General features: G+C 41.0%; 1 protein-coding gene across 24 annotated transcripts in view; it reads right to left on the reverse strand.

The window, feature by feature from the left end:
* Positions 1–15,522, reverse strand: part of LOC146505231 (neurexin-1a) — a 254,006-nt gene that overhangs the window by 10,751 nt on the left and 227,733 nt on the right. For 21 of the 24 annotated variants that reach the window (XM_085181656.1, XM_085181652.1, XM_085181651.1 and 18 more), the window contains one exon: positions 4,530–4,617. In XM_085181656.1, the coding sequence (XP_085037782.1) occupies positions 4,530–4,617 (88 nt within the window). The remainder of the gene's footprint in view (positions 1–4,529; positions 4,618–15,522) is intronic. The other 3 variants (XM_085181653.1, XM_085181667.1, XM_085181672.1) reach the window with 1 other exon arrangement.

The following is a 15,522-nucleotide window of genomic DNA, read 5'->3' on the forward strand; positions in this document are numbered from 1 at the left end:
CTTAGATAGGTTCAGATTGGAAACAGAAGAACAATCTAAAATTGAAACAAAGTATTTTCTTACCAACAAGCTAGATGTTTCCACCTGCCTTTGAGTTAGGGTACAACGGCTTGCTGCGAGCATTGTCTTCAATATTTACTGTGCTGACATAGAACACAGACTTATGTTCTAATCTGGCTCTATTACAAGTGCAGTTAACCTATTTAATTTGAAATTAGGATTAATCCTCACACCCCTTTACTTAAAAAAAATATATTTAAATGCTATATGTCAAACATTTTACATTATCAATTTCTCAACATGCATGTCTCCAATTCCAAAAAAGTTGAATTAATGTAAAATGTAAAAAACAAACAAACAAAAAAAAAAAAACAGTAGGTAATGACGTGAAGAGAGGTTATTTTGGATTTGATGGCAGCCTCATTTTGTCTGATTCAAGATTCCAGCTGCTCAACAGTCCTGGATCTTCTTTGTGGAATTTTTCATTTCATGATGTGCCAAATGTTTTAAAATGATGAAAGATCTGGGCTGCAGGCAGGACAGTCCAGCTGCCGGACTCTTCTGCTGTGAAGCCACGCTGTTGTAATAGATGCAGTATATAGTCTGAGAATCCACTTGATAAAATATGTAAGGCCTTCCTTGAATAAGACATGGTCTGGATGGGAGCATATATTGACAGACATGCATGTCTCTAAAACCTGTATTGTTAAGTCTTTTCCAGATGTGCAAGCAGACCCGGAGAAAATGGCAGCATTTCTGGATGGTGTTCATATATGACTTCTTTTCTGTATGACAAAGCCTTAAGCTGTATTTATGGATAGCACAAACAACTGTGTTTAACAATCGCGAACAGCGATTTATGGATTTGTTCCTAAACCCATGTATTGATTTCTGTGACAAAATCATGTTGATTTTTAATGCGGTGCTTGAGGGGCTGAAGATCATGGGCATCCAATGTTGATGGTCGGCTTTAACCCTTAGTTTTAATTATTTACTTTACTGATGTATATTATTCAGAATTCTTTTTATTGTAGATATTGGTTTTTATAGATTGGAGAAAATCTGCCTCCTTAAGAAAGCCAATCATGTTACTGACCTGTTGACAAAAAAATCTAATTAACTACAAAATTTTTCTCCAGTTGTTTTTTTTACTACGCAAGAGAACATTTCCAGCCTTTTGTTGGCCCCCCAGCCCCGCTCACTTGAGATATCTAGCTGCCATCAAATTCAAAATGAGCTAATATTTCTCATAAAGAAGGAAGATTTCTCACTTTAACCATTCAATATGTTTCCCATGCCCTATTGTGAATAAAATATGGGTTTATCAGATTTGCAAATCATTGCATTCAGTTTTTATTACATTTTACACAGTGCACAAACTTGGCTTTACTTGCTTTCAACCAAAAGGTGGTACGGGTAAAACAATCCTATCAAATCTGGTAACAAGAATTGAACTAATTTTAAACAGCTGCTAATTTTAAACATGGATTGTTCTCTCAGAGGAGGAAAAATGAGAAACAAAGGCAGCTCCAGCATGTAATCATGCAACCTTGGATATGGGTCACTCTGCAGCAGCTGCCCTCCATCAACAGCCTGCATGGTGCCAATGAACTGGAGCTGGTAGGTAAGAGACATCCGTTTCATCTGACTTCATGTAGCTCAGCAACAACCTCTTTCATTAACTTTCACCATGAAAACTTGGTGCAGAATAATCAGTGGCAGCTTTCTACGCTGCTCAAGAGAATATTTTCCCACCTCCATCTGTGTTTTCAGCAAATAATTAGAACCCTTTGTGTCAGTCTTTAAAAGATTTTCTCGCAAGAAATGAAATAAATTTTTGCTAAACGTCAGCATTCACACAATATTTACATATGAGAGAATTGGATTTTTTTATCTTTATGAATAGTTTTGTTACTTTTCTTTCTAAGAAGTCGGAAAAACAGGTATCATCACATAGACAGATGGATTACGCTGACATTCAGCTGTGTGAGACTGGCTACCCAGTACAAGCATGGTCCCAAAGCATCCTCCTATTACGGATCAGATGAGCTGCAGCATCATGGGCTTGTGTATTCCTCTGTGGTTTCAAGAAGCAGGGGGGAGGATTCAATTTGGTGCAGTATGATCTAATCCGAGTCCTGCTGGGCGATAAGCTCTGCTGGTAGCGATGGCTTTCCATGGTTTCCGGAAGTAAGAGTAATAAAGCTCGGCAATAAGTAAGTTTACCTGATTCATGTCATTCAACAACTGACAGAGACTGCTGTGGGACAAGACTCCAGTAAGATGCGGGATGATTTAGAGCTGACCTTGGACCACAGATAGCTTGCATAATAGTGTTTTTCAAAGCTCGACCTCTGTAGATCACGTATACACCAACATTATCCTGCTGTATGCATACATGCGCTGTGAAGACAGAGAGATATCAAATGTATGCGCATCTGGCCACTCCTTTGGAGATGCCAGACAGAAGAGGCTGTCAAGGTGTTGCATGAAAAATGATATATTATTGGCGTCATTAAAAGGAGCTGGCTGAACAGTAATATGAGTAAGTAGCACTTTATCAGCAACAGTGTATCCAGTTCTTTATGCACAGCAGCCCTGTCGGAGATGTGGCATGTGCTTGGCAGAGCGTGTGAATTGTTCTGAATGTAGATATTAATCAGGATGCGGTGTTAGACAGCTGCCACCCTGGGAGCCCACAGCTCTGGTGTCAAATCCCCTTCAGTGATCACAGAAGAAGAGGGATACTCTGCACTGGGAGGGTGTGTCCCTAAGCATCACACAGTATGCAATTGATGTTTTGGCAGATGCCCTTGTCACAGAATATCGTAATGCGAGTGTGAATCAGTACACAGCTCAATCTCCTGTGTATTTTTTCAGAAGCAGCAGATACAGTGTTCCGTGGAAGGACCTGCTGTGATGCTGCCCAATCGGAATATCGTTCTGATGTATTGCAGGAGAAAAGCGAGGTAAAAGCTAATCTCGCTAGTAGAAAACCAAAGGAACAGGAAGAGGGACAGACTAGAAAAGTTGATAGTCTTTGCTGTGGGGCACACATTAATTTAGTGGACGTTTTATGACCACATTCTGATCGATAGCACATTTAGATGGAGCGTGGGGCCTTGGGTCTGGACTTAATTGTTCTCTGTGCTTCTCATCACTTCAGAATGCATTTGAAAATCTTTCCATTCAAAGGTTATGCTTAATTGCCCTCCATGTGTGGCGAGGTAAGAGATTAAAAGTTTGCTAGCATTGCAGGGAGCAAACACATTTATAATATTTGTCCGAGTAAAGCTTGGGAGGAGCATTTTCAATTTCAGGGAGAACAATAAGTGGTACCTTTTTTTTATGATTATTGTTTTACACTTATCGTGGCTCTTCAACACACACGGTCAGAACCCAAAGCTAAAATGTGTTTGTTTATTTTATGAAGAGCAACACATGACATGTGCCTCAATCACAAACTCCGAGGGTGGTTATGTGCAGCCGTTGTGAGCAGTACTGCATGAGAAACAACAGGATGAACTCCCACTGCCCACTGTAGAATTTAATTAACAACAGTGGGGACTCTTTGCACACCTGTAAAAATCAGCCTTCCCCAACTCTCTGGGTTTACCCGCTTTGATTTCACGTGCTGGAGCCCTGCAGGTCTGATAATCACAACTGTGTGCGTGTGTGTGGCCTTTTTTTGTTTTTGTTTTTTGAGTTTATTAACAGACGCCGTGAGCCGATGAAGAAATTAAATGAAAGCACAGTAACAGTGGCTGGTTTGACGCAAAAAGGCAGAGTTTATTTGGGCACGAGGTTCTTTGAGAGCATTGTTCCGAACATTTAATTTAGGTGAGTTAATGTTGATGGATGGAAGTCGTGGAGCAACAATTATCAGGCTTTTGAATCAATTAAAAAAAAAAAAAAAAACAGATCAGGACACGATGAAGCACAATCATCCAACAAACAAACAAGCAAACAAAAGCCACACAAAAACAGCAACAACTGAAAAAAAAAACTGAAACAAGTTCTAAGTAATAGTGCCAGATGATCCTCTATTCACTAAATCTACTGAGTGTAACAAATAAATGTGAATGTGTCCTACCAAACTTGTAGCAAAAACAAACAAATAGCATCTCTTTCTCAAAATGTTTAACCTTTGAAGGCAAACCTTCCAAGGTCAGACAGTGATAGATCTCTACCCTGAATCTATTCAAATAAGCTAGTTACATTAAAATGCCTTAAAACATTAATCAGCATGAATAAAAACCAGTAATTTTACTGCATTTATAATTTAGATTCCAACAAACTACTGAAAGAGCTACTGTATAGAAATGGAGCTGCCCGACCCAACAGACTGCCTGCAGCTTGCTGTATCACGCAGTCAGCCTCTGAGAAGTGTTTAAGCTTTAACTAAACTCCAATCTTCTCATTTAAACACTACGCGTTAGCCTCGAGTGCCCTGGTGGGGGTGAACTGTTACACACAAAGACACACTGACACACCCAGAGAGAAGTAGAATAAAAAAAGAGATGACTAACCTAACCCACCTGAGCTCGGCTCACAGGGATCAATGTCCTCGTCATCGCTTGGACACTCGGCTGATGCCACCAGCAAGTCGTCAGTTGTCTGAAAAGAGAGAATAACACAGAAGAGTGGTGAGGGCACGGAATACTTAGCTGCATCTATGGGCTGAGAGGACTCCCACTCAAAACAACCAACAGCTGCGTTTCCATAGAGTTAGGTTAAAGAGAGCCAGGCAGTTGAGATGTGAATACAAGTGGCTAAACTAAACTTTTGGACTGCTGAAATCATCTGTCAACACAGGCACGAGCTCCCCGGCGCTGTAGCAGCTGCTACGCTGCTTTCCAGGAAGCGCCGTCTTTACATAAATGAGATCAGATTATTGGGGAACAGTGGGGGCTGAAGTTCACGGCACAACTGTCGACTCACATGCTCAATTTGCTTTTCATTGTGTAGCTTTGCATAGGCCTTCAAGGGATTGCTGAGAGCCATCACAAAACACCTCTGACATTTAGAGGACAACCAGCCATGAAAGCTTAAAAAACAAAAAGGACACAGGAAAACAAAAGCCAGCTCAACAGAGGCTTAAATCAATATTTTCTTCGTCTTTCTTTCAAAGCAATTCAGTATCTCTTTTTACAATATAAGGATCCAAAATAAACCAAATCGTGGCATCTGCTGCCACATCGACTCTTATATCAAATCCATTTCAGACTGCTTTCAGCGCACTTCCTCACCTGCCAAACACGATCCATTTTACCGTCCAGGAAAATGGGAAAGGGCAAACAATAGAGCAGAAAAAAAGTACACTGTAAAACATTATACTGCAATGTTCTTTTATAGTCTTGCTTCAGGCCATTTGATCAGCTCGGCGTTAAAGGTCATTTCATTTAAGCATGGCGCCGTCTTCGGGGCCAGGTTAGATTTTTTTTCTTTGTGGTGTGCTGCTAAGCAGAAAAACATTCTCTTTTATATGTGGCATTACATCCTCACTTATTCTTTTTGCACTAATAATTTTAAGCCTTTAAGTGTACTTCCTGACAAGCCTTACTTTGTTCATACTGCAGGGGTTTGCATGTGTGACGGTGACAAACCAGACAAAGGAAAAAAAAAATGGGCGAGGAATGAATCAGGCTCCTAAAAATGAAGACAGACTTTGGCTTTTATCGAATTTGCTCTCTTATTTCACCGATGTTCTAATGCGCATCAAAATATTTCGGCAAGTTCGATTAGTATCGACTCATGTTAAGGAAATTAAAGGTGATGTCATTTTGCTTAACATCCATTTGGCCACGCATAATGTGATTCTATTGCGACTGTAACATCGTTTTGACATTCTGAACATGGACCAACATCATCTTTACATAATAGACCCGGAAATGATAGATCAAACCCATTAAGGAAGTTGTGGCGGAGGGCTGCTTTTGGTGCATCTGCGTTGGGTGAGGCCCGGGGAAGCCGTCCAAATGTAAATTTAATTTGCTGCGCATGAGGCTGATATACAGTGTCGGCCATCCAGATGGCAAAACCGCCGGATCCTGGAGTGCCACATCCATCACTTCAGCCTTGTGATTTGTTTTTCCTGGCGGGAGATCTTGACACTCTGCACTCACTGGCAGAGGTACGGGAATCAAGGAATCAATACTGCCTCTCTCTTCCCACCTCACCACTCTCTTTCTCTACTGCTCACATCCTTTTTTCTCCTTTCGCTCTGTCCTTTAGGTTTATTTGAAACCAAGGAGGAGGAAGCGATGTAATGTGGGTGTACTAGATGTAGGTTAACTCCCCATAGGATAACCTAAGCGGAGGTGTATGCCCGTTCATATTTATACGTCTCTGTCTCCTCATTCAGGCTAGAAGGATATATAAAGGGGGCTTAAACGACATCATCACAGTGAAATCCACAAAAACACAAGGTCGTTTAGATTTCCATTACAAACGAATCTTAAAGACAGAAAGTCAGTTTTTTTGATGACATGGTGTCTTTTGTTTTGTTTGTAACTTTTTGGGCATGTCACTAAAGGGTTCGCAAATGAACAAAGTCTGATTTAGACTTAAAAATAACTGACCCTCCAAGGACAGCCAGTAGGATGTGTAAGCCACGTCCTTTTTTTTTTTTCAATGAATCTTGTGTGTGCTGGATGTGACGTATGGCTCTGAATCAAAACTGAAATAAATTCACATGTTACTGAGCATCAGTCTGCCATCCAGGATTAGTGTGTAGGTCAACATTTTGATGTGGTCATGACCTGGTTGAAATCCAATAACATTAGCAATTTATGGTGTCCTCCACCAATGCTTGCCATCTTTTTCACCCGTGACAATTCAATGCGGGCTATGTGAGGGGCTTACAAGCAATTTAGCCACTGTGATGAAAACTGACAGGTAGCCTGGCTGAGAAGCCAAAAAAAACCCCAAACTGAAATGTCAGTATTTTATTTTATTTGTTCCCATATCTAATGGATATGGGTATCCCTGTGATTATTTTGACCATTCGAGGATTTTGAGTTCAAAATAACGCTACTGTGGGTTTCCTCGTCGAAATGGCTTCTTCGTCTGAAGATTTCTAGAAACACCGTGGGCTTCGGGAAGGGGTTCATTAGCTCAGGAGTGTCAGGTGCACTGATGCAAACAGCATCATGCCCAAAGGAAATATGCCCCAATAGATAAGCGTATAAACAAGATGTGCCTGTAGTTCACTTTATGAAGGTACTTCTAAAATGCTAAAAGCAAAGGCTCGGGGCTTGGAAGGCATCATTAATCTAGCGGTAAAGTGCTGAAGCCACGGTGAACCTACAGCACAGCTCATTTATCTGCCTCTGCTCAGAGCAGCAGAGCGCACACTTCTATGAGATGTACTAAGAAAACCCGGGGAGACAGTTGGGACCACAAAAAAACACAAAAAGAGGAAGAAAGAGAAACACTGTCAAGAGAAACCTGCCTGTAGTGTTCATACCAAAGTGTATGAAAATGTTGATCGTTTGTAAGTGCAGTGCCATTTCCACTGCCTTAGGTGCCGCTGGGAGTTTTATACACAAATACATCTTGCTAAAGCTTTCAGAGAAGTAAAGCTATCGACTGACCTTGGCTCATGCACTGATTGAACCATCAAAGAGGATGCGGACCAGGAAATTCCAAACTGACTCAGCCAAAGGCACGTCGGTGCCTTCTTTAGCAGTGTCATGCCGGTTTTCGATCTTTGAGGATTGATAACGGTCCGCCTTAATGAGATGTCCAAGCCGAGCCGTGCTCTGCATGTGCTTTCTAAAGCTTGGTCAGCAGTCTTGTTCCGCAGGACCTCTAGTTATTTACAACCACACAAACACTAACTTTTTCTGTTCCTTCAACTTCACTATGGTGTATAATCCCAATCTCTAAAAACTACTATATGGAGTAGGTTGCCTTTCTATATTTGTACACATCTAAATTGAATTCCCATTTTCTCCCTCTTAATCCCAGCCTGTGTGGAGAGAAAGAGAGGGTGGGAGGGACGGAGGGGAGGGCTGCTCTTCAGGGAGGCTGCTGTGTGCTGCTGCCCCAGTGCTGGAGAGCAAGAGACACCTTCTCTGTGATAACCTGTCGGCACGCCTCGAGGGAGAGCCGCGGGTTTTCACATTGTTTTCTTTCTGGTCTAATTTGATGAATGCTCTTTGGCACACAACATGTCTCTTTGGAGACAAGCTGAAAGTCAGGAGGACACTGAAGGCATCTGAAGGGTTTATCCAAAGCATGCCTCTGCTGTCCTGGTAATGTATTCCACTGAGGATGCTGCTGTTTTCTGTTCCCTTTCTGTTTTTCAGTATTTTCCCCAGTAACTTTTTTTTCTTCCCATTATAAGCTCTTATTTTGCAAATCTTTCTCTCTCCCTTTTGTTTTTTACATATAGTCTGTTGCAAAAATAAACCTGATATTTGTTACTGAGTGTCCGTAATCTGTTGCTTATTAAAATATGGTCTTAATTCAAATACTTTCTTTTTTCACACCAGAATGCCAAAAACAAATTTTTATCTTGATTAAAATATCACAGAGAAAACATTGCTTTGCTACACATAATCATTACACACAAAAGCTTTGCTGTTTGTTAAACTGCACAGAAACCTGCAGATTTTCCCTCATAACTAATCTTCGCCTACATCTGTTCCTTCGTGCTCATATTGCATGCGATCCATTAGATGCAAGCAACCTACTGAATAACAGTTCCCATGGGCTGTCACTATTTTCAGATAAGACCATACAAGAAGGAAAGCACTGACAGCAGAGGTGGATTGTGTGTCTCTACCCGACAATACTTCTTCTAGTTTTTGTCATACTACTTAATAAGAACACTTTATTCTAATCCAGTCTTTTATCCCAACAAAGTAGGTTTTAATATTTTTCAGATTAGAAAAAATTGAGCTTCATATTTTGAGAACATCAGTATAATGCAAAACATGAATTTCATCTTTTTTAACCTTCACTTAGTTGAAATACAGAAAGACTACCACAATATTTTTTTCATGAAAACCAGCAGCTTGCAACTGTTTGTGGTACCAAACTGTTAAAGAGGGGAGGGGGGGGGGGGGGGTCTCTTAGGGGTGACATGCTTTATCCCATCCCCCTTCAACAACCATTGGAGGATTTCCAATGACATCTCAGTAGGAAAACTCCCCAAAGGAGCCCCACTTGGGAAGCTTTGCAAAGCACACCAGCTGTTTTAGAATATGTCATAAAGAGTTTTATGGGCATTTTTGTGAGGCATTGACATTTGATGTTATCCCTTGCTTTTTAAATACATAGACGTACTCACTTGTTGTGACTTACATGCAAGACAAGCACACAGGGAATAATAGCACAGCAGTCAGATTGTTCTTCTTGCCATTGTAATTATTATCATTTTTATTTTGACTGCTAATACTTATTGCTCATACCACACTTATTTCTTTCAGTTGTGACATCTACTAATAACTCTGAATAATCATACCAAGGTTTTCTACTTGATAAATCTGGCATTATTAAGGTTCAAATGGCATTTCATTTCCCAAAAATCAAACAAACACTGAAGAACCACTGAGTTAAATATAGTCCCGATTCTTTCAGCCCCAGAAGAATGATCAGTGTGGCTGTTCTTCCAAGTGTTACAATAAAGTTTAAAATGACAAAAGAGGATTTACACTCAGCAGAGTTGGAATTTAACAGGAAATTAGATTAGATTTTGAAAATTTAAAGCCTGTTTTTAAGGCTACATCGTGGCACCTGGTGGCTAGCTACAGAGCTATTGCAAGGCTAATAAATTGTAGCATCATGTAGCAGGAAGTAGACTCCAAAAAAAGACCAAATTTCAGTCAAAAAACATCTGAGGTGAGCCCATCAACAGCATGAGATTAATACACTGCTGCAGGTGTTGGATTACTCAAAATAAAAAAAAGTTAATTTCATAACATTAATGTCCACACTGAACTCACAGTCGACCCAAAAGTGACTGTTCTATGAATATATATATATATCTGAATATGTACTGTGAGCACATGAATAGTGCTAATAAAAAGCCAGAGAAGCGAAGAATGATCACATTCTTGGGGGGGGGGGGATTAAATGCATAGTTAAATAAAATCAAACACAAAGCATCACACAATGGTTAAAAGACGAAAGCCTCAATCCGTACAGTAGACACTTAACCCCCGGGCCACAGACCAGTACCATCTGTACCAGTCCGTGAGTCATTTGGTACCAGGCCGCGAGAGTTGAGGCTCGGTGTGAAATTTATGCTTTTCAGGGTTGTTGTTTTTTCAGCATTTTGTTTTTTTTTTAAATCGTTTTTATCATTAACTCGGTTTCCCTGGGTCTTTTTTTCTTCTTTTTTTGGTACTGGTACTGGTTTTATTTTGTTGTATTTATCCGCGACACCGTAAAGGCCGGACGGTTTTGGGACCGCTCCTTTAGTGTATACAAACAAAAAGCGTATCCTAAAGAATCTGAAATCAGTACTGTCTGCATGATCCTGCTCACAACAATGTGCAATTATTTCCCGTGCTCACGCTGACATGCTTTACACTGACAATGGCCTGCTAGGGTCCATAACTGACCAGAGTTGTTGTGTGCACAGACTAATTGGGAGGAGTTTGTTGTCCTAAGCTTCAGTCTTGCAGCAACACATCATTAGTGGCGCAGTGAAAGAGGCGGAAGAAGGCGACGGGACAGCAGACAGAAAGGCCTCATAGTTAGAAATGAGATGAAGAAATTACTCCCCATTCTTACATTGAGCCCAACGCACCTAAAGGCTCAGTTGTTCAAAACTACACCGTATAAAACTCAAGTAATGGCTAGTACTCTTTGTTATCCAGGCACATACTCTGTATTTACCCATGGCAGATATCACACTGCAGCAGCAGGTCTTATCAGAACGCCTGATGACATCCAAGTATCTAACTTAGCACCCTGGAACTAGGTCGATGTTGATGAATAATTTAGTCCCAGATGCTCAATAGATTCCAACTGAATAATGAAGGCGTGTGGGCCTCTCAGACTGTGAGTTCAGCTCAGTGTATTGCCTGGCCTTCGCCCACACTCTTCCTACTGCTGGCCTGCCAAGCTGTCAACCTCGTGGACTCACACAGATACAGACTCGCAAGGCTGAAAGACAATGGAATGGCATTATCACTATTGCAGCTGTGCAGCAAACACTGGTGGGATAGGTACTGTATAAATTCTGAACACCGTGTTGCTGACATCTTGATCCCTTTGCTTTCTCTTTAACAGCTATTTAAGAAAGGCGCTGACACAAGGGTTACGTGGTGATGCCACAGTTTACCACCGTGCCTCACAGTACAGTGATAAACAAAAGAGAACAAATACCCAAGGAAAAAGTGAGCTGTTTATCGATATACAAAATGGATATAAAAATATACAATTCATTAAAGTTTTTAGGCAAAAGTTAATTTTAAAAATATATCCCATCCTCATAATTTTATGCTAAACAAAACTGCCCAAAAAAAGCAATTCTGACTTTTTTAACATCACCTAATTTAATGAACACAGAATCAAAGCATCACATCGTGTAATTGTTCAAAGTGATAAGCAGTAAATAGAGACTTTATGCAATGGCTTTTATAATTCTTTTAAATGCGAACAAGATTTGTAAAAAAAAAAATCACCTCACAGGACTTTTTAACTATGGCTTTGATTTGTTGTATATTCCATAATGTAAAAAATGGCCGTGGTGGTCAGCTGTCTTTCCTTGCTCTGTTTTGAGACGCTGTGCATTTCTGAGAGAAAGGCTTTGCTTTATTTAAAACGGAGCAGCTGCTGCTGCAACTGGACATCGGGCTGAGTAAGAGAGTGTCATTAAAAAAAGAGTGGTCAGAGGCTCTCCCGTCTCCTCCCCTGGTACCCACATGTTCCTGTCTTGCCATACATCTTCCTCAAGGCTTACAACGCTGCATCCCAGACAACTGAACAAGATGCTGGGAGGCAGCTTCACCCTCCTGGTGCATCCACAGCATGCAGTGTGGAAACACGAGTACAGCGTCATACGGAGACGTGCACATATTCTCACTTAAGATGAACTCGGAATAGGGATTTAAAAAAAACTTTTATTTGGCTATTATTAAGGCATGCATGTTAGTGTTCTCATTGCATAAGGATAGTCAGGGGGGTGGACATATTTAGCTACTAGAAAAGCAATGAATAAGCGAGCAGTGGCAGGTGAACTTTGGTCTATAGAACTACAACAGCTTCTGCTGTGTAAAATACAGGCTGCATTTACGAGAGTGATGTGCAGGAACACGAAGGAGCTAATGCGTAAAGTGTAAAGGTGTACAGTACAAGACAGAGTAGATATGAAGTAATTACAGAGCTGCTTTAAAATGTACACATGCCTCTGCCCTCATTAAACATACTCCCTCTCAGGGACCCGAGAACAGTGCGGTGAGATGACTCCTTTTAATGTGGCTGCTCGAAGGCACCGCTTTGTAGATATTCCTCAAGCCCCCCCCCCCCCCCCATCCCCCAAGGACCCCGTTCTGCTTATTTTCCAGAAACAGCCATCTGCACGGCCCTCAGAACTTACCGCAGCGCGCGATATGGCTCAGCCACCAAAAAGAACCAGGAAAGTTGTGGCTGCGTGGGAGGAGACATGAAGTCCATTTCCCAGTCAGTGTCTGCGTCACACTCTCACCATGTCAGTCACTGACTCAGAGTGAACCATGTGTGACTGGTGCCTAATTCATCCCCCCCAGACAACATCAGACATTCTGCACGACGTACGATAAACAGTTGCTATTTTGATTCCAATTAAACATGGTGCTTGTTTTTTTTATTACTGAAGACGTATAAATAATGTGCACACAATATGGACGGATGCCTGTAGTCAACTCACGGCGCTGAGAGAGCGCATATTGAGCCGCTGCCATGTAGTAGACAGCTCCGAGCCGATTACACGGGAGAAGGCTGGATGCCTTCTGTTAGCTACATGCTCTAAATGATAAAATCTTAATATGATATTCATAAGACACTATCTGCTGCTATCTGCCTCCTACGCTCCCCCCTCATGTTCTCTCATTTCTTCTTTCTCTTGCCTATGCATAAACAGAGCTCCATAGAAGTATATTACATGGTTGACTTTGTGCCTCCCCCTTATCCTTGCTTTCACACTTCTCAGATAAATGAAATCTGTCTGCACTGAAGCATTTTTCCCTCTGGATGCCCTGATATTTTTGTTATCTGAAATCGAATCTGGAGCTCTGTGCGTGTCTCTACCTCGCCTTGGTAGTAATCTGGCCTGAGAGCAGGGAACTGCCCAGGAGGAATATCATACACTAAGGATAAGCTGAGGAATGAGGGAAGCATAACAATTACCAGAGAATGGCTTGTAATCACGGTGCTTTCTATCTAAATGCTAACCACAAATGCTTGTGATTTTGGGGAACGTAGTTTGTTTCAATCTGAAGAGACCATACAATTCTTCATTTTCATGTTTTCCTCAAAGTCTAAAAATAGATGGCAAAACTAATTGTGTGCCTGTGCGTGTTTTGAGAAAGCGAGTGCAGGAGTGGGAAGAGATACGCAGCTTGGCCACAAATCACTTCCTTCCTGACTTTACCTGCATCTTGACATGCAGTCCCAGTCCCTCGTGAGGTGACAGGAACAAATTTGTCATCCTAATATAGATGCCATCATTGCTGAGATGAATGTACTGAGGTCTAATTCCCAAGTGTAACGTTTGCAAAAACATGACATGAGGAAGGAGGAAGAGCAGCTTTGCCCTACAACAGCACACCAGGTCACCTGTAGCTCCCAGAGAGCATCACCATAATCTGATTCTTGTACTCCAGGTGGGGATTTGTCATTCACAAAGGGGGGAGCGCGAGCGCTACAAGCTAATGAGCGAGGCTCTCGTTCGGCACAAAGGAAACAAAAACCACACTGCAATAAAAAATCAGGTGGAAATCGTTTATGAACTCTCTCAAGCACAATTGATTTTTCATCACTAATCCATCCCTGCAGCAATGCTGTTGTGCCAGAGTTCAGGACTGCAATTCATGGCTAGATTTTCTCTTAATAAATTATCAATTTTTTTTTTACTTGACCTGTCATTTCCTGCAGCTCTCGGCCTGTAAAGACTTTATAGTTTGCACAATGACTGCACACAAAGGGGAACAAATATCTTGAGTCTATCAAAAGATATCATAGCGTAATGGAAATGTAAAAGCACTTCTGTGGTAGTTATTGCACTTTGAACAACTCACACAGAACATCACATCTTCTTTTGTGCAGATTAAAACATCCAAGATTGGTCTTTTTTCCCCCCCATTTATGGCATTTAGCTTTGAGTTTCTTTTACATACACAAGAGTATTATCAATCTTCTGATCTTACTCTCTCACAGAAAACAAACAAATCTAGTTTTCAAAATGTTAAACTCTTACTCCAAATGAATTTACCTCCTTCCCGAACCAATTTCTCCATTCTCCATTGCCCTTTGTCTCATGTCCACTTGTGTGACAAGCTAAAAGGCTTTATCTGCAGGCATGCAGCGTTCTTTATTTTATTTCTCTACCATCTGGAATTTGTTTTATCTTAATTTAATCTGGTAATGATATTACTTCATATTGTGTTCCAGTCCATCCCTAAACTGTCTTTATCGTACTTATCAAGTGCCAAGATGGCTGCTCCCTGAACACAGCTAGCCATCTTGAAATTGAAATGTATACAGTATGATGCTAATCTAACGCTTGCTATAGCTGTACAATTGCCAAACTCAATTACCAAACTGTTATCAAGTTTGAGGTACACTGCATTTGTTTTATACACCCGAAAGGATCATTTACTGGCTTTATCCGAGGACAGAGGAAGCATGTGATTTCTCTTCGGTGAGAATGAAAATGGCAAATTTGACTAGCACTACTTGCATTCATTAATAAAGGAGCTTTTATGGATGCGCGAGCCAATTTGTGCTGAACACTTTCTATTTTCTTTTGAGTAAAATTACTTTTAAAAATAGAGGGAGCTCAGCATAGCTCAACGAGCAGTTGGCACAGAGCTCGTGTTCATGAATGTTAATGTAAACCAGCTGATCTCCGAATCTTGCAGGTGGGGGCAACACGCTGTAGGACAAATTTGTCTCTTGTGTACCACAGTTTGCCTAGGACTATATTCTGTATACAAATCATAAAAGCAAAGGTCCTAAGAGACAACAATGTGGTCTATAAAACAAGCCGTAAAGCTGTCACAAGAGCCAGCCTTTAACAAACAACAGAGACGACATTCACACTGCGTAGGTTTCATTCTTGTCATCCAAACTGTCTTAGTGGAACAATCTGTATTTCTCAGCACTGCTGGCAGTAGTGTGAAACCTGCAAAAGTAAACACGCTTTCTTTTTTTTTTCATTCTTTTAATAACGACACGATGATAAACTTGGCTGAAACAACTTTAGAAAAAAACAAATTCCAAATAAATCATCAAAGGAAGACGCGACGTCCTGTCTCAGCTGGCTAATGTGACGATCGTCTTCCTGGTGCAGTCGAGCCTGTCTCT

Source organism: Neolamprologus multifasciatus, chromosome 13 (genome assembly GCF_963576455.1).
Source record: "Neolamprologus multifasciatus chromosome 13, fNeoMul1.2, whole genome shotgun sequence".
NCBI classification, from domain to species: Eukaryota; Metazoa; Chordata; class Actinopteri; order Cichliformes; family Cichlidae; genus Neolamprologus; species Neolamprologus multifasciatus.